This window comes from Myotis brandtii, unplaced genomic scaffold, assembly GCF_000412655.1.
Source record: "Myotis brandtii unplaced genomic scaffold, ASM41265v1 scaffold187, whole genome shotgun sequence".
Taxonomy (NCBI): Eukaryota; Metazoa; Chordata; class Mammalia; order Chiroptera; family Vespertilionidae; genus Myotis; species Myotis brandtii.
The window spans coordinates 2,743,736-2,764,357 of NW_005356944.1; the positions used below are offsets into that span (position 1 = coordinate 2,743,736).

At 56.8% G+C, this 20,622-nt stretch overlaps 2 protein-coding genes and 1 long non-coding RNA gene across 5 annotated transcripts in view; 2 read left to right on the top strand and 1 right to left on the bottom strand.

The window, feature by feature from the left end:
- The window catches only part of LOC102250816, a 44,606-nt gene extending 35,761 nt beyond the window's left edge, over positions 1–8,845 (top strand). The window contains exons 3-5 of one of the 3 annotated variants that reach the window (XR_001361730.1): positions 1,314–1,469; positions 3,659–3,841; positions 7,987–8,845. This is a non-coding gene — a long non-coding RNA (uncharacterized LOC102250816). Of the gene's footprint in view, positions 1–1,313; positions 1,800–3,658; positions 3,946–7,986 lie in introns of those variants that run through there. The other 2 variants (XR_001361729.1, XR_001361728.1) reach the window with 2 other exon arrangements.
- A 3,690-nt stretch (positions 8,846–12,535) lies between these two features.
- On the top strand, positions 12,536–18,005 carry RAD9A (RAD9 checkpoint clamp component A). Its single transcript, XM_005864324.2, has 11 exons — positions 12,536–12,689; positions 12,773–12,843; positions 13,268–13,396; positions 13,814–13,928; positions 14,015–14,114; positions 15,421–15,530; positions 15,625–15,734; positions 15,814–15,878; positions 15,963–16,100; positions 16,850–17,054; positions 17,137–18,005. The coding sequence occupies exons 1-11, from the start codon at positions 12,656–12,658 to the stop codon at positions 17,230–17,232; spliced, it is 1,173 nt and encodes a 390-aa protein (XP_005864386.1). The 5' UTR covers positions 12,536–12,655; the 3' UTR covers positions 17,233–18,005.
- On the bottom strand, positions 17,788–20,615 carry PPP1CA (protein phosphatase 1, catalytic subunit, alpha isozyme; the record flags this gene model as incomplete). The annotated part of the gene is made up of 7 exons (XM_014538225.1): positions 17,788–18,228; positions 18,303–18,437; positions 18,520–18,743; positions 18,905–18,949; positions 19,152–19,256; positions 19,761–19,991; positions 20,138–20,615. Coding segments are annotated over 7 exons (1,329 nt in total), but the record flags the coding sequence as incomplete, so codon positions are not given.
- Between the last annotated feature and the right edge of the window lie 7 nt (positions 20,616–20,622).

Genomic DNA, 20,622 nt, shown 5'->3' on the forward strand with positions numbered 1-20,622 from the left:
GAGGCTCCTCTCCCGGAGGCTGGCGGAGTGGGAGGGCGAGCCGCGGCTCCAGCGAAGCTTTAATAATCCCATCCGCCAGGCCCACTCGCAGGTTTTTTTCGCTCGGTTTCGGATTTTTTTTTTTTTCAGTGTGGGACATTCTGCAAACTTTTTTTTTTTTTCTGACGTGTAAAGCTGTAACCACAAATTGTAGCGGCCCTCCCTGGGGTGGGGGGAGGAGGGGGGAGGAGGGAAGGGAGGGCTTCTGGGGCTCCTCTCCCTCCCACGACACCGAGGGGGGGTGAGGTGAGGCGAGGCTGCGGTGGTACCACCCTGGGCCTCCTGGGGGAGGGGGCGGGAAGGGCATCAGTCGGTGTGCAAACTCTGAGAGCTCAGGCAGGGAGCCGCCCGCTCCTTTTCCTCTCCCTCCGAGTCTGCCTGGGGCGCCGCTCCCTGTCCGCGTGGGTCCCTGGGTCCCGCGCTCACCCTACCTCTGCCTTCTCGTGTGTAAGCTCACCACCCCCGCCCCCCACCCCACACACACACAGTAAATGCAATGACACATTCTCCCAAATGCCAGCGAGCTGGCCTCCAAGCAAGTGATGGTGTTTTTCCTGCTGCCCTTTGTCTGGGCTGACCGCCCCCCTTGCCTATTGTCCCGCCGCCTGTCCCATTTCCAAAAGCTGGGGCTAAGCGAGGCGCTGGCCGGGGCAGGTGACTAACCGGTTCACAATGCCCCCTGCGGGGGCGGGAGAGGGCACCACAGGCCCACTTGGCGAGTGCTTTCCCCTCAAGATCACAGGGTTCTTCATTCTTCCCAGCGGCCAGGAGAGTGCACATGGGTGGGGGGTTTGTCATTCATTAATCAACACGAGGCACCCGGACCAGTTTCAACACCAGGGCTTCATGGGTGACTCAGCGAGAACGTTCTAATTCAAGGCAATGGACGACCCCATTTGTGAAATGCTTCCCCATGAAGACAGTGGGGTTTGGGGTTGTTGGTTTTCCGGTGGTGGGGTAGGGGCGATTTGGCTGTGGAGTGCTCTTTCTCCTTCCTTCCCTCAGGCCTGGGTTGGGACTTGCTGGGTAGGATACCCCGGGGACCCATAAGCCTAGGACCCTCCCTGGAGGGTCTTCCTCGCTCTACACAGGTCTGCTAGGAAGCGAGCAGAGAAAACAGCTCTCATCTGGGATCGTGCAGGAATCTCCACTTCATGACTTTTCTTGGGGGACAGTTATTTGATCTCCATGGCTGGAGAGCTCTAGAACCAGACCAGCAATAAAATCATTTAGTAATTTGTTGCTTTTGTTGTTGTTTATTTGTTGTTTCAAAGGGATAAAGACGATAGTGGGCCAGACCTGGACGGTGACGCCTCCCTCTGGAACAGCATCAGAGCCCATGCTCCCCACTCCTTTCCTGGTGCCCCCAGAGAAAGGGATGCTCTGCCAGCCCTGCCACAGCCCCTCCAGCCTGTAGGTCAGAGCAGGCGGTATGTCATGACCAGCACTGGGTTCCCAGGGCAGCTCTTCCCTGTCTGCACTTGGAGAACTGGGGTGGGGGGGATGGGGGGGTGGGGAAGAAGTTTGTTTTCAATTACCTCACTGGAGTGGGACAGACTTTGTTGTTGAGTTTTTCCCCTCTTCTTTCTTTCTTTTTCTTTTTTTCCTAAACAAGAAAAAGAACTGGGAAAGGGGAGCTAGCCTGGAGTTGGGGGCAGGGGACTTTCTAGGGGATCAGCAGCAGCTCTGATGGGCTCTAGGGCATCTGCCTTAGAGGGGCCCTTTGGAAAAGTGCTCAGGGCCTCCCTCTTCCCCCACAACCCCCCCACCCCCCAGCCTGAACGCTGAAGTTTCAATGACATTCTTGGCCGGCGAGCCCAACGATCTTTGATGCCCATGCCAAGGTCAAGAAGGCAGATGCCCAGTGGGTGACTGGCACTGAGGCCAGCCAGGAGGTCCCCTAGCAGCCACCCTGTCAGAGGGAGGGAGCCATGGAGGGGAGGGGAGAGGGAGAGGGGAACTGCTCAAGTCCTTCTCCCTGGTTTGCAGCCGGCTCCTTGTGGAGAGTGTCTGCACAGACAATGTGGTTTGGATTTGGCTGAGCCCCCTCAGCACCTTATAAAGCACCTTGCTGAGTCAGGGAGAAAGCAGCCCCACCGAGGGAGAGGAGGAGGGGGCCAGGAGAAAAAGGGGGAGAGGGGAGCTGAAGGAGGAGGGTGGGGGCTGAGGGAAGAGGAGGGGGAGAAGGGAAGGGACAGAACAGGAAAGAGGAGACACAAAGGCAAATAAATGGGTGGGAGTGGGAAGGAGGGAGGAGCAGGAGTCAAGGAGGAAGAGGAACAGACTCTGTAGTTGAGGGGGAGCTTACCATGTTGCCTCCCCCCGCAGAGCCCCCCCCCTCCGTGCAAATATTCACCTCAAGAGTCTAGAAAGCATTGGTTCAAAGGAACCAAGGACTGCAACTCTCAAATGAGGACCAGGCCAGGTGGGAGCAGGAACGATTGGCTTTACACACAGCCCCTGGGCTTGATACTGTGACCCCACAAGCTGAGGAAGTCCCGTCCGCCTCTGCCTCTTGTCTGGACTTGTATCCCTGCCCTCTCCCCTCTCTGTGGTGGTGGGGGAAGGATGGAGGAATGGGGGGCAAGCTCTCCCCTCCCCCTCTTCTCTACTGCCAAAGGGAAAATCAACTCCATCTCCAAGCTGCCTGTGCCCCTCTGCCATGCCTGGGCAAAGGCAGCAGGCTAGGAGCTGCCAGTTGGGTTGGGGTGGGGGCTGGAATAAAGACTATGCCTTTATTCTACCAAATCCCAAATGGGAGTGGGCTATTGGTTCTCAAAGGAAGGAAGGAGAGGCAGAGTAGGAATGGCACCTCCAGGGTTTCTGTGGGTGGCAGGGCACAGGTGGCTGCCCTCTGATTTCCAGCTGGGACCTCCGGAAGGTTCCTGCTCCCCTGTGGCTCTTCCTGTTCATTGCTGCTGGGGGCAGGGCAGAGGTTAGAGGAGACACCCCGCCACACACACCTGAGTTCCAGATCCTTGGTGTGTTGTGCAGGCATTTCCTGAGCCCTCGCTGGGTTCTAGGTCCTAGAAAAGACAAGGGAGGAGAAAAACCCACCCCTGCCTTTAAGAATGTCACAGTCCTGTGACAAGAGACATCCATTAACCCTGGAGATCAGAGGATGGTGAGGGGAGGAGAGCTCCGGGAGGAGGGAGAGCTTCGGGGTAGAAATGTGACTGGACGGCAGGAGGAGCAGTGGCAGCCACAGGCAGGGGCCTGAGGTACCCTGGGCAGAGGTCCCAGGCTCCTTGCAGAGGCAGAGGGCCAGGCTGGGAGTCAGAATGCTGGGCTTCCAATTGGTCAGTGTGGCCCTGGGACAAGCCCATCACCTCTCTGTGGAATGGGATAGGACCACCTTCCACCAACTCCCCCACAGGATGGTGGGAGTATCAGTGAGCTGAGGAGGCAGACACTGCTTTGCTGCCCTCTCTGGCCTTCTAGACTCCAAGCCTTACCATTCACAGTGGGGTAGCAGATAAGGCTCCAAGGGGTGTGGCTGGGCAGGGGGCAGGGCTGGCACCAGGTGATGACTGAGCTGCCCTCCAAAGTGATGGGGGTGAGTCGGTGTTGGCTTACGGATGAGCTAGATTCCCACTTCTCCCTCTCACCTTCCCCCCAGAACTGGTATCCCCAGGGAAGGCTCTCCAGATGCCCCAACAACACCATGTCCCAGGCAGCTGAAGGTTTGGGACTGTAGGGGCACTGGCCTCTGGGTGTCCTGGATTCCTAAACCAGGAAGGCTTCTGGTCTGATGCCCTTCTGATGGGTGAGCAGGAGTATGGTGGTAGAGAAGCCCACTGAGGTGAGTAAGGATATCCACTAATTCATTCATTTGTTCACTAAACATTCCCTGAGTGCCTACTCCATGCCAAGTGCCAGGGACACAGAGAGGAACCCTAAGAGGCTATGGGGTGGAGGGGTGGAGACTGACCTGTGTGCACGTAGGAGAGGGAGGTGGGGAGAGAAAAAGAGAGAGAGAGAGAGAGAGAGAGAGAGAGAGAGAAACATTGATGTAAGAGCGATACATTGGCCCTAGCCAGTGTGGCTCAGTGGATAGAGTGTCAGCCAGGGACTGAAGGGTCCCAGTTTAATTCCAGTCAAGGGCATGTACCTCAGTTGCAGGCAACCCCTGTGCAGGAGGCAACCAATCAATGTTTCTCTCTCTTGTCTCTCTCCCTCCCTTCCACTCTTTCTAAAAATCAATGGAAAAAATATCCTTGGATGAGGATTAAATAAATAAACCATGAATGCAAAAATAGAGCACTTGTTCCTACAAAAATAAACAAATTTGTTTTAAAAGAGAGAGAGAGACACATTGATCAGTTGCACCCTGATTGGAGATTGAACCCACAACCTAGCTATGTACCCTGATCAGGAATCAAACCCGCAACCTTCCGGTGCACAGGACAACACTCCAACCAACTGAGCCACAGTGGATGGCCAGGGCCATCTCATTCTTACAATAACCCTGTAAAATGGGAACTGTTATTTCCCCATTTTATGTGTGAGGAAACTGAGGCTTGGTAAGATGAAGTCACCTGTCCAAGGTCACGCAAGTAGTAGAACCAGGACGGGAGCCCAGAACTTCGGCACCATGTCCCTTTAACTATCCCTCGCAGAATCAACCTGGGAGGGGACTCTGGAAAGGAGAGGCTGGGTGCCGAGCACCTCCAGAAACAGCAGGACTTGCCAGTGCCCTGGCCATGAGGGAGCTCACCTGGGTGCTGAGTCTCCTCAGGACACTAAGTCGTTCCTAGGGACAGTCCCCATTCCCCTGCCCACCACCCACTGCTGACAAGAATTGACTGTGATGCTAGGCTGTCACCCACATCACCTCCTGGGACAGGGAGAGGCACTATGCCCTCAGCTAGAATTGTAGATTCTAGGGGCAGTAAGCTTGAATTAGGACTGAGCACTGAACCAGGACCAGGATGTCCCTGTGCTTCCTGAGGGCCAGACTATATGGCCTGCAAAGGGAAGGGCTAGGTAGCCTGAGAGGCCCCTTCTGGGCTACTCACTGGGGCCAGAGAAGGCCCCAGGGATCCATCCCCGGAAAGAGCGCTCCTCTTCGCCACCACGTGTGAACACTCCAGTGTGAATGTGCAGGCCTGGAGGCCACTGAGGGCAGATGGTGAGAGAAGGCAGCAGGGGTGGGCACTTTCCCTTTCCCTCCAGCGGGCAAGAGCCCAGAGGGCCCTGTCTCACCCTGAGCTGGCCATGATGTCAGCGGAAACCCCTGGGCCTCCTCCCACCTCAGCAAGGGCCCTACCCTGCCCTGTGCCCCCACCCACACCTGGACCAGCTCAGGCCTCCCCGAGGACACCACACCCACTGCCTCCATGTGAAGCTAAGAGGAACCAGGCTCTGCTTCGGGCCACTCCCTGCCCTGCCTGGGCTCTACTCTCTGCAAGGATGTCTGGGTGACAGGTGTGCGAGATGGGCAGGGGCAGAAGGGATACCCCATGCTCAACTCCTCCCTTGCTTGTCAGAAACTCCACCCCCCCCCCATTCTTCCAGGATGTTCCATTGCCCTGGCCAACCCATGCCTCGGGCTCAGTGACTCCGTCTCCCCTGGCAAAGGAGTGGGGTTACCTCTCCCTGGGCTGGAAGATCCTTATCCTGCCCTGCTGAGTCACTGCCGGCTCCTCCTGCTCTGTCCCCTCCCTCCTCACCAGCCACCCTCCTTCAAGCTTCTCAGGACTTTCTCCAGAATATCCGGGCTTCTCAGGGACCCTGGGGGTCAGAGGACAGACAGCACCTCCCTGGGCCATCCCAGGGAAGCAGTGATGGGAGTCCCACCCACAGTGCCTGCCATCCCAAGTGCCTGCACTGTTGGGAGAATGACAGTTGAGGGTGACCACTCCAGCTTTACTAGCTGTGTGACTTTGGGCAAATCACTTGATCCCTGCACACCTATTTTCTCCTGCACAACACAGGGGTGATGATAATAGTACCTTCCTCAGAATAAGGGTCGATCCACTTAATACAAGTCAATCTCTGGCACTTAGCACTCGATAATGTTAAATATTACTGTTATCTGCCCTCGTGCCCTATCCTCCTGCTTCCACTAATGATGCCACTACCCTCTTGCAAGCCCCTATGTCTGTGCCTTTTCTGTCCTTTTGATTCTGCCTTCCTGAAGCCTGTCCCCATCACCCGACTCTGACTCCCCACACAGGGCACAGACACAGAACTCTAGAGAGTTCTAGAGTTGGGCTGTTGCTCAACTCTCCTCCAATGATAAATGATTCCTGAGCATTTGAATTTGCACCCCAGCCAGCCTCCGGTAGGGGTTCGATGTGTTAAAGGAGGGTGGAGTGGGAGGGGCAACAGCGAGGGCACAGTGAGCTCCGAAGGGCTGAGAGGAGCCAATTGATCCTGACTGTGCTGGGTGCCCGCCCCATTCTGAGCTTTCAGGTCATCTGTCTGCAAGATGTGGGTAGTTTGGGTTTCTGAGGAGCCCCCTCACCCCTACTGGCCCCCAAGGCACCTTTCTGAGGACCACAACTCGTCCTTCCCTGTGCATGTCAGTTTCAGCCTGCTACAAAATCTGTTAAATGAGACAGGTCCTCAAGAACTTAAGGTTTCTAAAGGGCTGTGGTGCACAGAAAGGTCAATGGACGGAGATGTGAGGAAAGACTTCCAGAGGGGCCGGGGAGAATCTGAGTGGCGGAAAGGGAAAAGCCACACCTGGCCTGGAACCTTGCTGGGGCTGGGGAGGAGCCTTCAGAAGCTCCTGTATGTGCCCCACGGAACAGTTTGGAACTACAGAGACCCAAGCCTGCCAGCCAGGGGCTCTGGGTCTCCTGGGACAGAGGGCAAGATGGCTCCAGAGCCACTCTGCTCTTAATTAGTGGCCTCCTTCCCACCCCGCCCCCATTCCCTAGTCTCTCCCCCTTACCCCGAACTGCAGTAAGCCCATCTCAGCCCCTCCCTCCCTCAGGTGCCTAGCTGGCTTGGGCACAGAGCTGGGCCCCATGGATGCTTGCCTGCCCTACAGGCAGAGTAGCCCAACTCTGTTCTGGGAGCTGGGACTGGACACGGTGTCTGTCTCCCTCTGCTGGTCCCTTTAGGGGACAACCCCGCCAGGACTCCCCAGAGCTGGAAGTGCACATATCTCCCCAGACAGCACGTGTTGGGGGTTGAGGAAAGAACCCCGGGATTCAGACGGGGCTCTAGCCTGCCAGAACACTGATGCTGCCACCTGGGGTTCCTGTGGCCTGAAGCCTGCCTTTGACTGGGGCCCCTTGAGCTGCTCTTGGGGAGGCCAGGTCCCGCCCTGAGGCTTTCCCCACAGGCCAGCAGGCCCCAAACAGCTTCCTTCCCCTTCTAGCCATGAATGGAGCTGTCATCCACAGATTTATCTAAACCTTTTGTGAAGCTATTTATATTCCCAGCCGAGACCACATCTTGGGGTAATGAGTTCCATCGGCGTCCTCCCCTGCTGGGTGAAGCACGCTGTCTTTGATTTGTCCTAAACTTACCTCACTTGTGCTCCAAGGGGGCCTGTCATTCCAGCGTGCCAGGTTTTGGTGAACAAGCCTGTGCTTCCCCCTTCTCTGCTGTGGGTTTAGAAAATCCCCTCCCATCTCCCCTCCACCTCCTGCCCTGCAGACTGCAGAGACCTGGGCTTGTCTGCGCACCGTGCCCGGCAGTGTGGGCACAGCCACTGCCTCGTGTCAGCCTCTGGCAGCTCGGGAAGACAGAGGACTTACATCCCCCTCACGAGGCAGCAGGCATTGAGGGGCCAGCACGTGGCCACAGCCACAGCCTCCCCCACACCTTTTCCCTGGGGCTGACCTCTGCCCCACCCGAGTCCTGCGAGTGCTTTCCAGTCCCTGGCCTCTGGGCCTTTTCCTTGCAATGTTCCTCTGGGGTCTTCCCTCCCTGCTTCCTAGTGTGGATTCCTCCCTAATATGATTATTTTGTTCTTGGTTCTGACCCTAGAATCCTGTGAGGGCACACGCAAGATGGAGGTAGTGGGACACAGCAATAATCATCATGGCAAGACTGACAGTGAGTGCTAAGAGCTGTATAAACACTAAATTAATCCTCACAACAGCCCTTTCCTTCCCCCAATTTACAGATGAGTAAACTGAGGCTCAGAGAATATCAGCAACGTGTCTACTTGCACAAAACCTAAAAGTGATGAACCCAGGATTCAGATCTAGACAGGCTAGTGCCTAGAATCCCATTGTCCACCTCAATAGACAACCTGAGTCCAAATCTTGTAACCACTTTGAATGTTATGCTCTTCAGTCATTCAATATATGCTTAAGCCACCGATATGTGCCGAGCTTGCCCGCCCTAACTGCTGATAAATGCTGGGGAATGAGAAAGGCCTGGGCCTGCCTACAGGCACCAGTGGCACCTGGTGAACCACTCACAGGTGGGCAAGTAGTGCCCTGCCGACAGCTCAGAGCTGCCTCGCCCCCTTGGTCATCCCAGCGGAACCACACGTTTGGATCACATCAGAGCCTGGCATGGGCTGTCCCTTTAATCTGTCCTCTCCGGTGCAGTGGAAGCCCAGGGCAGTGGGGATTTGTATCCTGTACTCTGTTCCTGAGCTTAGAAATGTGTTTCTGAATTAAATGAATTACTGAGCTCTGAGGATTCCTGCGACTTCAAACCTAACCAGTTGGGTGAGAAGTAGTGGTTGAACTGAAATTTCCCGACAGATAATTATTTTTAAAGTTTGAAATGGGCCCTGGCCAGTTCGGTCAGTGGTTAGAGCATCGGCCCTAGGACTGAAGGGTCGAGGGGTTGATTCCTGGCACGTATCTCAGGTTGCAGGTTCCCTGGCCCCGGCAGGAGGCAGCCAATCGATATGTCTCTCTCACTCCGATGTTTCTCTCCCTCTCTCTCCCTTCCACACTCTCTAGCAATCAATGGAAAAAATATTCTCAGGTGAGGATTAAAAAAAAAAAAAGTCTGCAATGGTAACCACCTTCTTCTGTCCCCTATCTGCCCGCCCCCCCAACTCCCATATATGCACTTGTGGGAGGTCGCAAATGCATATGGTGAAGACTAAGAATCTAGGGTTTGAAAGGGTTCTGAGAGCATCTCAGCCAATCCCCTCATTTTTATCAAGGGGAAACTGAGGCCCAGAGAAGAGTCTTGCTTGAAGTTGTGAGTAGGACTGGAGGTCCCCCAGGCCTCCTGACTTCTGGCACAGACCCAAAATTGTCTTTGGGTCCCTATATGCACTGCCTGCCCTGTTAACACAAAGGGTTCTTGACAGTTCTAGGCTCTCATGCCCCCACTGTAAATCCTCCCTTCTGGACCTGAGAGGTTTTGTTGGCTGTGCCAACTACAGCCTGGAGAGGCTGCTTGGCCCCAGATTGGAGAGCCCCCTTCTGGCCCCATTACCTGGGGGAAGCAAGACAGCCAATTACAGCCCAGGCTGGTGGGGCTGTTGGTTGAGCCTCATCCCATGCACCAAAAGGTCACCAGTCAGGGCACAGATCCAGGTTGCAGGTTTGATCCCTGGTAAGGGTGCATACAGGAGGCAGCCAATCACTGTTTCTCTCACATTATTTTTTCTCTCTCTCCCTTCCTCTAAAACTCAATAAAAATATTTAAAAAAAAAAAAAAAAGGAGCCCTGGCTGGTATTCTCAGTGGTTAGAGTGTCAGCCCGAGCACAGAAGGGTTTCAGGTTTGATTCCCAGTCAAGGGCACCTACCTGGGTTGCAGGTTCAATCTCCAGCCGGGTCAGGACCAATGAGGGAGGCAACCAATGGATGTCCCTCTCTTACATCAATGTTTCTCTCTCCCCCTCCCTCCTTCCCTTCCACTCTCTCTAAAAATCAATGGAAAAATATCCTCGGGTGAGGATTAACAAAAATAGACAGCCAATGACAGCTCCTCTCCAGAGCTACGGCCAGATGAGGGGCATAGGGAAGCTGGGCACTGCAGTGAGCATCTCATGCCACCAACAGCCGCAGAGCCAGGGAGGGACTTACACAAAGTCACACAGCGAATCCGTGTTGGAGCACAGACTAGAAACAGGCCCCTGACTCCCGCTCTAGCCTCCTTTCTGTTGTCTGAGCCCTTCAGAAGGGCAGATTCCGACTTTTGACAGGCGTGTGTGTGTGTGTGTGTGTGTGTGTGTGTGTGAGAGAGAGAGAGAGAGAGAAAGTCCTAAAGAGTCTGTCTCCCTCTCCCCAGGGCCTTGCTCCAAAGACCTCAAGGCCATAAGACTCTACAGACCTAGGGGTCAGGGGCAGACAAGACTGCATAATCACAGCTTCCTTTCCTGGCCGTCCAGAGAGCTGTGGTGTCTATCTCCTGTTCCGGTTGGGCGGCTCAGGTATGGTGTGAGGCAGAGGTGAGATGGAGAAGCTGTGAGGCTATGCTGACTTACACTGGGGTGAAAGAGAGGGACATCCAGGAGGGGGACGAAAGGTAAGGAAGAGAATAGCTGTGCTAGGTTCTTTTGTTCTTCTGACAGAACAGGGTAGGGGGCAGCTCTTGTCTAGGGAAGGGTGGGGCTATGAGCCAGAGACAGGTGAAGAGGCTGGGCAGGTTTGGGGTAGTGTGGATTCTATGAGAAATGTAGTGACTTGGAGGCAGCTCATCTTCATTTGGATCACACATTTACCCACTGAACACATGTATTACCCTCTACTGAGGGCCAGGCCTGTGTGAGGCACAGGGATACAGCAACAAACAAAACAGACATGGTCCCTGTGCTCAGGAGCTGACATACTAGTGGTGAAGACGCCCGTTGAATAAGTGCACACACGTGTGGAATAATGTTGAGTGGTGCTAAGTGCTGTGACTAACCCAGAGCAAGGGCTTAGCTAGAGAGAAGGGGGACATGGGGGAGGGGGCAGAGGCCTATTGCTTGAAGCTGAGCCCCAGGAAAAGGAGCCAGCACGTGAGAAGGGAGCAGAGCATCCCCAGTGGTAGGAATGGCCTGTGCAGAGATCCCAAGATGGAAAAGGATGTGATGGGCTGCGCAGGAAGACCAGAGACCGGTGAAGAGGCTGGGCTGGCTCCTGAGGTTTGGGGGGGAAAGTGTGGATTTTATGGGAAGTGCAGTGGTTAGAAACCACTGGAGGGTCTAAACAAGGGGAGGCGTGACATGGTTGACATTTTAGGAAGGTCACCTTGGTGCTGTATGGAGAGTGGACTGGATGAGACAGAGAGACTCAGAGAGCTCCTGGTCAGTCGTCCGGAGGAGAGATGATGGTGTCCTTAGCCAGGATGATGGCTCTGGAGATGGAAGAGGAAGGCTGAAGTTGTCATCTGTTTGGGAGGTAGACTCAGGACTTGCCAAAAAATTGTAGTATGTGGGGTGAGGGGAAGGTGGGGCCAAGGATGACTCCGAGTTTACTTACCCAAATGCCTGCACAGAGGTGGTGCCATTTACACGGATCCCTCTGGGAGGAGAGAGTAACCTCCCGAGAGCCCAGTGCGGGAGAGGAGATGAGGGCAAGGAGAAGGGGAAACAAGTGGGGTCCACAATGGCAGGTTAGGAGCTGGAGGGCAAGGGGTCCGCAGACAAAGGTATCCTCGCTGCAGACAGCAGCAGAGGGGCAAGGCCAGGCTGCCCTAAAGGAACGGCGCGACGGGGCCCTTCAGAGCACCTCAGAGCCTTGGTGCTGCGGGAAACCAGGGGTCAGCGAGCCCGCCCAGGCCTGCCTTCCCCATTACCCCGGGGGCTGGCGCCCAGGGCCAGGCAGACACCCCTGGCTGATGAGACCCTTCCTTTCGCACAGCCCGGGTTTTGCGTTGTTGTTGTTGTTTTAAATGGCCACGTAAGTACGATTCTACCCTCGTAAACGTGTCCAGTGCTGCTCATTAGTGCGCCTTGTCATGTGGCGGCCACCACCCCTCTGCGCGGCTCCAAGACCCACCTCCCTCCCGCACGGGCTAAACCTCACCCCCGGAGCCTTTCTTCTCGCTCCCCCCTGCGAGGTACCCCGGCCAGCCCTTTCCGCCCGAGAATCTTATGTTCAACAATCAACGAAAGGTCCTCGAAGCCAGAACGAACGGCCACTTCCCACAGCGGGATCCGGCCGCGATTGCTTTCATCTTTCTTTAGTGCTGGTGGCTGCAGCTTGGATCCTAGTCTCCGGCCCGGGTCGGTGCGGACGGTCTTGCTGCGACACCTGGGAAATCCGCACTGAGCCGGTGACTCGAGCACCGAGCACCGGGGCCGCGTCCTCCGTATTCCCCGCGCTCGGTTGCGTAGTCGCGCGCCAGCGAGAGGAAACGAACGAGGTGTGCGCCGAGCCCTCCCGGCCCACGTGACCTGCCCCCAACGGGCTCCGTCACGTGACAGTGGAGTTGCAAACGTCTTCCTCACGTGACGGAGGCCCGGTGTGTGGACCAATGAGGAGGCGGGGCGGGCTGTCAGGGGTGCGCGCGAAGGTGCTCCGCCGAGCCCTCCGGCCCACGTGACCTGCCCCCAACGGGCTCCGTCACGTGACAGTGGAGTTGCAAACGTCTTCCTCACGTGACGGAGGCCCGGTGTGTGGACCAATGAGGAGGCGGGGCGGGCTGTCAGGGGTGCGCGCGAAGGTGCTCCGGCCATCCACGCTTCCGAGAGGAGGGAAGCCGCCAGTCTCTGCTGGGCGCAGGCCAGCCGGCCTCGGTGCAGGCGGCGGCATGAAGTGTCTGGTCACAGGCGGCAACGTGAAGGGTGAGTGGGGCCTGGCGGGGTCGAGGGGACGTGGGACTGCCCGAGGCTCCAGCCTAACCCCTGATGCTCTTCTCCCCACGCAGTGCTCGGCAAGGCCGTCCACTCTCTATCCCGAATCGGGGACGAGCTCTACCTGGAGCCCCTGGAAGACGGGGTGAGGAGCTGGGGTCTGGGACGGGATGGGATTCCAACAGGGAGCCCTAACCTGGGCTTGAGTCTCGCCTCCACCAGGCAGGATGCCCGGGACAGATTTGTCAGCTGAGTTTCAGTGTCCAACCCCCGGTGCTGGGGCACCAGTTTGGGCCCTGTCATTTCCCAGGCCTGTGTGTGGACTGAGGACAATTGCTCTCCCTGAAGTGCCAGGTGGCCGGTGGGGGTGACTGGGGGGAAAGGCGCAGTGAGTTGGTGTAAGGCCCTGGTGGGAGCAGTGCTGAGGCCAACTCTGGGGAGGCTTCGTGGAGAAGGTATCCGATGACCGGAAGGGGTCAGGATTTCAACAGGTGATGGTGGAGGTGCAGGACATTAGGGCAAGTGTCACTGCCCTGACTGCGTTCCTCTCCCTGCTTTTCCTTGCCCAGCTCTCTCTCCGGACCGTGAATTCCTCCCGCTCTGCCTATGCCTGCTTCCTCTTTGCCCCGCTCTTCTTCCAGCTGTACCAGGCGGCCACCCCTGGTCAGGACCCACTGCGCTGTAAGATCCTGATGAAGGTGAGGTCCTCCCCTCAGCAGCGGTACTGCACCCCCCAGGAGCCCCCCGCAGCAGTGCAGCTGCTCTGGGCACTCAGTAGATGCCAACTGGGGAGAGAGGTGTGTGCAGGGGCAATCCAGTGCACAGTGCAGCGAGGAGCACAGTGAAGACATCTGCAGAGGGGAATGCAGACAAGGAGAGGGTGATCAACCCTACCAGGGACCTGGAGAGAGAGGTGACATTCAAGCAGGTGTTGCAAGGCATCCAGACAGGGAGCAGCATGAACAGAGGCCTAGAAATGTGTCAATGACCGATAGTTGTGGGAGCTCCCTTCCTGGTATGTCGGTCCTGAGCCCATGATGGGCTAGGGCCCACAGGGGACGTGAGAACTGGTGGTTGGAGGTGCAGTGTTGGCCTGATGTGTTTCCCCCACCTAGTCGTTCCTGTCAGTCTTCCGCTCGCTGGTGATGCTGGAGAAGACAGTGGAGAAATGCTGCATCTCCCTGAATGGCAGGAGCAGCCGCCTGGTGGTCCAGCTGCACTGCAAATATGGTGAGTGGGCAGCTGGCCAGCAAGGGGGTTCCTGGGGTGTGGGGGTGGAGGTTGGCGAGGTCCTGAGACTCTGTCTGCCCGTCCAGGGGTGAGAAAGACTCACAACCTGTCCTTCCAGGACTGTGAGTCCCTGCAGGCTGTCTTCGACCCAGCCTCGTGCCCCTATCTGCTCCGGGCCCCAGCAAAGTAAGTACACCACCTTCCCGAAAGCTGAGCCCTAGGTCTCCGTCTTCCTTCTTTGGGGCCTCAAGGGTCAATTTAAGAAGGCACCGCTACCATTTTTCCTACAGGGTTTGTGTGAACCTCAGCAGTCATCCAGCCCAGTTTGCTCTCAGGTCCTTGTCTGTCTCTTTAAGAGGGGGAGTAGAGGAGGGACAGGGGCTCCCTTGCTGTAGGCTCCTCACTGTCTTCAGGAGCCTATAGTCTCACCCCAAGGGCCCAGCTTGTCTTTCTGGCCAGTCAGCCTTCTGGAGAGTAGGTCTCTGGCCTGAGCAGCCTTGAAAGTCTGTCGTCAAGCTTTGTAGCTCAGGGTCAAAACCCTTCTTTGGCTTGGTTATCCTTCTGGGGTGCTCCCCACTCAAGGGCAGCCTCTCCCTACCTGCCCTGACTTTAGCCTTGAGTCCTCAGGTCAAGGTAGGAGCCTGGGTGGGGAGGTTGTGGTCCAGGAGGCCTAACAAGCAGCTCCAGAGCTGGAACCATCCGGGCAATCCCCCCAGGGGCTGGGAAGCCGGGACTGCAGTGGAGGCCCAGGTCCCTGGTGAAGACCAGTGCAGAGGGGTGGCTCCCTTCCCGCCCATGCTGGGTGCTCTTGGCATTCAAGTAGCCCAAGGTCTTGTTCATTTCTTTTGGTAGCCATAGGCCATGTAACTTGAAGGTCCCTTTGGGTCCTGACTATATGGTTTCTGAGTTCTGTGTATAGCACTGCTCCTTTAGGTAGAGAAAGAGGGAAGGCTATCACCTCTGGACTGGATTTTGAGGCTATTTCTCTTTTTTAATGGGTAATTTTTTCTTTTTCTTAAAATTTTAAATACATATAAAAGATGCCAGCTCCTGTCCCAACTGTCTTGAGGCTAATTCTAAATATTACTTCATTTGTAACTACTTATTACCATGTATCCCTAAAAAACAAGGATGTAGGGTTCTTTTTGAAGGCCAAGTGGTAAGGATAGAATGGGTGTGGTTTCCCACCCCTGGATGGACAGGTGTTGCCTGCCTGGTATAGCCCATCCTTCCTGCTGCTTTCTCTGGGCTCTACTCTTGTCTGTCCTGTCCCTTACAGTGGACTTTGCTGCCATGACAGCCTGGGAGCTTTTGATGGGGCAGGAACCATGTCTTGCTCACCCTGTCCTCCTTCCTGGGGCATGCTAGGCCTGGCTCATGGCAATCCCCCTTCCATACTGGTGCGTATATCACTGTCCTGCCTCAGGTCCTCTGAGAGCAAAACCACTGGGTAGGGCCAAGCCTTAGGTGTAATGCTCTGCCCTCCTCACAGGCTTCTGGGGGAGGCTGTTCTGCCCTTCCCCCCTGCACTGGCTGAAGTGACGCTGGGCATTGGCCATGGTCGCAGGGTCATCCTGCGAAGCTACCAGGAGGAAGAGGCAGGTGAGGGATCTGGACAGGGCCTGGGATAGGGAATGATGGGGTGGGAGGAGCTAGGACCTATGGGCCCAGGTTCCTCTTGTTCCTGCCCCCACAGACAGCACCATCAAAGCCATGGTGACTGAGATGAGCATTGGGCAGGAGGATTTCCAGCAGCTGCAGGCTGAAGAAGGGGTGGCCATCACTTTCTGCCTCAAAGAATTCCGGGTGAGGTTCCCCCCATACCCTCACCATCCCATCCTCCCTGTCCTGCCCAAGGCCTCACTGCTCTGCTCTCTCCTCCCAGGGGCTCCTGAGCTTCGCAGAGTCAGCAAACTTATCTCTTAGCATTCACTTCGATGCTCCCGGCAGGTAATTCCCAGCCTCAGGACAGGGAGGGGAGGGCTCTGGGGTGCAAAGGGCCCTTACCTTGTCTGGGACCCATCATCTGCCCAGGCCAGCCATCTTTGCCATCAAGGACTCGCTGCTGGATGGCCACTTTGTTCTGGCTACACTCTCGGAGCCAACCCCAAACTCCCAGGACCCGCACTTCCCAGAGCCCTGCCAGCCGGCGCCTCAGCGCCAGGCCCACAGGTGAGGGTTTCCACGGGCCCGCCCTCCCAAGTGGCTCTGAGCACCCTGGCCTGAGCCTGCTGCCTCCAGCTTCAATACCTCCCCCTCCATACAGACATTTCCTGTAAGGCCCCAGCCCCTACAGTGCTTCCAGCTTCCAGCCTCGCAGGCTCAGCCTTCCTGGTCAGCTGTGCTCAGAGATCCCCCCCACCCAGGGGAGTGTCCCCAAGGTCAGGCTAGCTTCCTTCTCTGGCTGAGACCTCCCCACTGAGCTTCCTCCCAGACTAGGAGGGAAAGGGGGTTGCTGGAGGCTAGGGGCTGCCTGGGGTGAAAAGCAGGTGGCGGGAAGGGTAGGTGGGTTGGGGAGGATGGGGCGAGTATAGTTTAAGCAGAGGAAGTTTAGTCTGGCCCCCTGCCCAGCAGGTCCCTGGGCCTTAGTGCTCTCCAGCTCCTCTCCCCTGGGAAGGCGAGATATTGGGCCCAAAGTGGCCCAGCTCACCGGACTTACTACTCCCCTCCCCCAGCTGAGCTAAATGGGCCCCCAGGATGCCTCCCTCAGGCCCCTATTTGAACTCTGATCAAAAGATTCCAGGCCCAGCCCCTCCAGGAAGCTGCCACTTAACCCTTGTATCCTCTCTCCTCCAACCAAATAAGGAAGTAATAAAACTAAGAGATCACCAGTGGTCACAAGGCCCCCACACCAACCCCCACCACAGCCCTCCAAGGTGGGCTCTTTTCCTGTTTCTCACTGACATCATCTTTACCTGCAGCACCCCCCAGCCGGATGACTTTGCCAGTGACGACATTGACTCTTACATGATCGCCATGGAAACCACTGTGGGCAGTGAGAGCTCAAGAACACTCCCCTCCATATCCCTCTCACCTGGCCTCCAGCCTCCCTGCAGCTCCGAAGGGGAAGAAGATGAAGCTGCGGCTGAGCTCAGTACAGTGCCTGGGACCCCCCCACCCAAGAAGGTAAGGGCTGGAAGTGGAGGCAGAGGATGGGGTGCCAGGTGGGAGCAGCCTCCACAACTCACTGAGCTTCCTATTCTTCCAGTTCCGCTCACTGTTCTTTGGCTCCATCCTGGCTCCTGCACACTCCCCGCTGGGCCCCAGCCCTGTGTTGGCTGAAGACAGTGAGGGTGAAGGCTGAACTGAGAACCTTCTGTGCCCAGAGGCCCTGGACTAGATGAAGCCACAGCCTCTGGCTCCTCAGCGCCAGCCAGGGACAGGGCTGGGTCTCCACGCTGGCGTTGGTAAAGGTGGGCTGGAGCTGAGCTGGCTGGTCCTGCTGCATCCCCATGCCCCAACTGGCTATTGGTAACTGGCCTGGGTCCTGTCATGTCCCCCAAACAATCATGTCTGTTTCGAGGGAAGGTCCACCTGATAGGAGGTCCCACACCTTATTCCAACCTTGAAACAGAAGCTGGACACCTTTCTTCCTTAAGAAATCACAGTGGGGCTGCTGGCCCATTGATCAACTTTTTCTGACAATCATGACTTGTCCCTCCTCCAAATCAGGGATGTCCTATGGCTGGCCTTGCTTTTTCAATATTTTTTGGCTCTGGCTGGGAATTCTAAGAAGGCCCTGTGGACCTTAACATGTGGCTGGGGCCCCGTGCCTGGCAAGCCACCCCTTGCAAGTGGCTCTGGGCAAAAGAGTGCCAGGCCCACTGTTTGGGACAAGGGAGACAGGCCAGGGCAAGAATCCAGCTTTGACCTTTATTCAAGAGACCAGATGGGTTGCCCAGGATCCGGCTGCCAGCCCTGAGGCCAAGCAAGGCTGGAGACCCACAATCTGGCCCTGCTTTGCCCTGAGCTGCAGCCTCAGCCCCAGGATCCTGCTTGCAGCCACCGAGGCACAGGCAGAGGGAGCCCTGGGGGCTTGGACACTGCTATTGATTCATTAAAAAAAGGAAAAATTCATCAAGGCTCCATGTTCCCTGTGACAGCAGGCCTAGGAAGTCAGCATGACCCCCCCATGCTGCGTGGTTTCTGTACAATCCACCATCTAGGGCAGAGGGCGGGCACGTGGAGGCTATTTCTTGGCTTTGGCGGAGTTACGGGGTGGGGTGATGGGCCGGCCACCAGGGTTCAGGCCACTGAACTGCCCATATTTCCCCTTGTTCTTGTCGGCGGGCTTGAGGATCTAAAAGAGACAACACTGGTCAGGCTCATGGGGCTGAGCCATGGGCCACCAGCCCCTTCCTTCCCCATCCCCACCTGGAAGGAGCACATGAGCGTCTCGTCCACGCTCATCATGGCGCCAGCATTATCAAACTCGCCGCAGTAGTTGGGAGCTGAGAAGAGTGTCACCAGCTGCCGCTTGGCAAAGAACTCATAGCCATCTTCTACCACCTGGACAAGGATGGGGCAGAGAGTTAAGCAAGTGCTGGCTGCCCAGGTCCCTCTCCTACCTGGACCAGAGCTGCCAGCCCACCTGGTGTGCCCGGCAGATGAGGTCCAAGTCGTGCTTGTGTAGGAACTTGGCCACCACCTCAGCCCCGAAGGTAAAGGAGACACCACGGTCGTTCTCGCCCCAGCCCTGCACGTCCTTGTCAGGGTCAGACCACAGCAGGTCACATAGCAGCCCCTGGTCAGGCACATCTGTGGGCCGCATGATACGCCGAATCTGCTCCATGGACTGTAGGTCGGGGGACAGACCTGGAGGACACAGGTGGCACATCACTTCCTCAAGCCTCAAAACAAGGATGCCCCCTCACCCCCAAAAGCCCTGGCCAATCAGCTTTTGCGCGCACATACATTCCACCACTACCCCCTGGCCCTCCTGGATTTTGGGAACCCAGGCAGACAGAACTCATTACCTTCTGCCTCTTTTAAGTCCCTGCCTTCTAGGAGCGCAGAGCTCCCTAGAGAAAGGAGCAAGCATAATGCTGAGGCCACAACAGTGGAGAGTGCAGCCTAACACCAAGGAGCAGGGGAACATCCTGCAATAAGTGACATCCAAGCCCAGACCCCAGGGAGAGCTGTTCCAGGCGACTAGGAACAAGTCCTCTACTGACAGCTTCTTCCCATGAACTCCCTCAGCAGGTGCCCCGGAGCCGCCCTCACCTCCATGGCAGCAGAAGATCTTCTCGTCCACGATGGCTGCAATGGGCAGGCAGTTGAAGCAGTCGGTGAAGGTTTTCCACAGTTTAATGTTGTAGCGCCTCTTGCCTGCCCAGGGGAAGGAGAATGGCTCATGAGCAGGCCTCCAAGGCCTCCCAGACACAGCTGGGAGAAGAGCATGGGAGATAAGAAGGGAACCCCCACCACACACACACTGCCTACCAGCCTTCTAGGGGGACTTCTACAGTAGCTGAATCCACGGAACCCCAAAGTTACAATCTGGAACAGTGTTGGGGTTAGCATCCACCCCCACCCTATGAGCAGGACCAGGCCAAGACTGGGTCTGGTTTATCTCAGCTTCTGGCCAACAGAGTCCAGTCCAGATAGGTGTCCTAAGTGCTTAAGTAGGAGATGTACTAGAGGGAGTGTCACCAGACAGGGTTCTGCATTAGCCCTTCAGTCAGCAACCATTCACCAGACCCCTGTTGAGTGCCAGACCCCATGGCAGGAGGGCAGGGCTCTGCCAGACATGGATACCCCTATCACCAGGCCAAATGAATAGCAGGGAGAGCTCTTCAGGCCTTGGGCAGCCCCAGGCACGAAGCTACTCACACTCATCGTAGAAGCCGTAGATGCGGTTGATGCTGGCACACTCGTGGTTCCCACGGAGCAGGAAGAAGTTCTCGGGGTACTTGATCTTATAGGCCAGCAGCAGGCAGATGGTCTCCAGCGACTGCTTGCCCCGGTCTACATAGTCCCCCAGGAAGAGGTAGTTGCTCTCTGGAGGGAAGCCCCCGTATTCGAACAGCCGCAGAAGGTCGTAGTACTGGCCATGGATGTCACCTGTGACCCAGGGAACCACGTCAGTACCGGTGCAGGGTCTAGACTTGAACCCAGGACCAGGGTTGGGCTCAAGATTAGAAGGATCCAGGGATTTGGGGGGCCAGTGCCGCCTTCAGGAAACAAAGGGGCCTGGGCAGGAGTCTCACCGCAGATCTTGAGGGGTGCCTCCAGCTCCAGAAGGATGGGCTGGCTCAGGAAAATCTCCCGGGATTTGAGGCACAGGCCACGGATCTCATTCTCTGTCAGCTGTACATTCTTCCCAGGCCGCGAGCCCTGCACTGGAGGCAGAACGGGCGTCAGGACCCTGGTCCCCCAGACAGGAGGAGGCTGGGCGACACGGGTGCCCCAAGGGCACTTCTGGGGGCGCCAGGGCCTCGTGGGCCCCTCCTTGCCCCGGACAGATGGTGCTGCTGCGCCTCCCAGGACACGAGGTAGCCTCCCAACTACCCACAAGGCGCTCCAAGGGACTGCTGTGCGCAGGTGCTGCCACCCCAAACCCCTCGGCGCAGGACCCTTGGGTGGGGTGGGGGGGCTGTCTAGGTTTCTCCCTCGATCCAAAAGACCAGGCCAACCGTGCGCCCCAGGCCCAGGAGAGGGGGCTCCCCGTGCCCCAGCAGCCCCAGATCCCCCA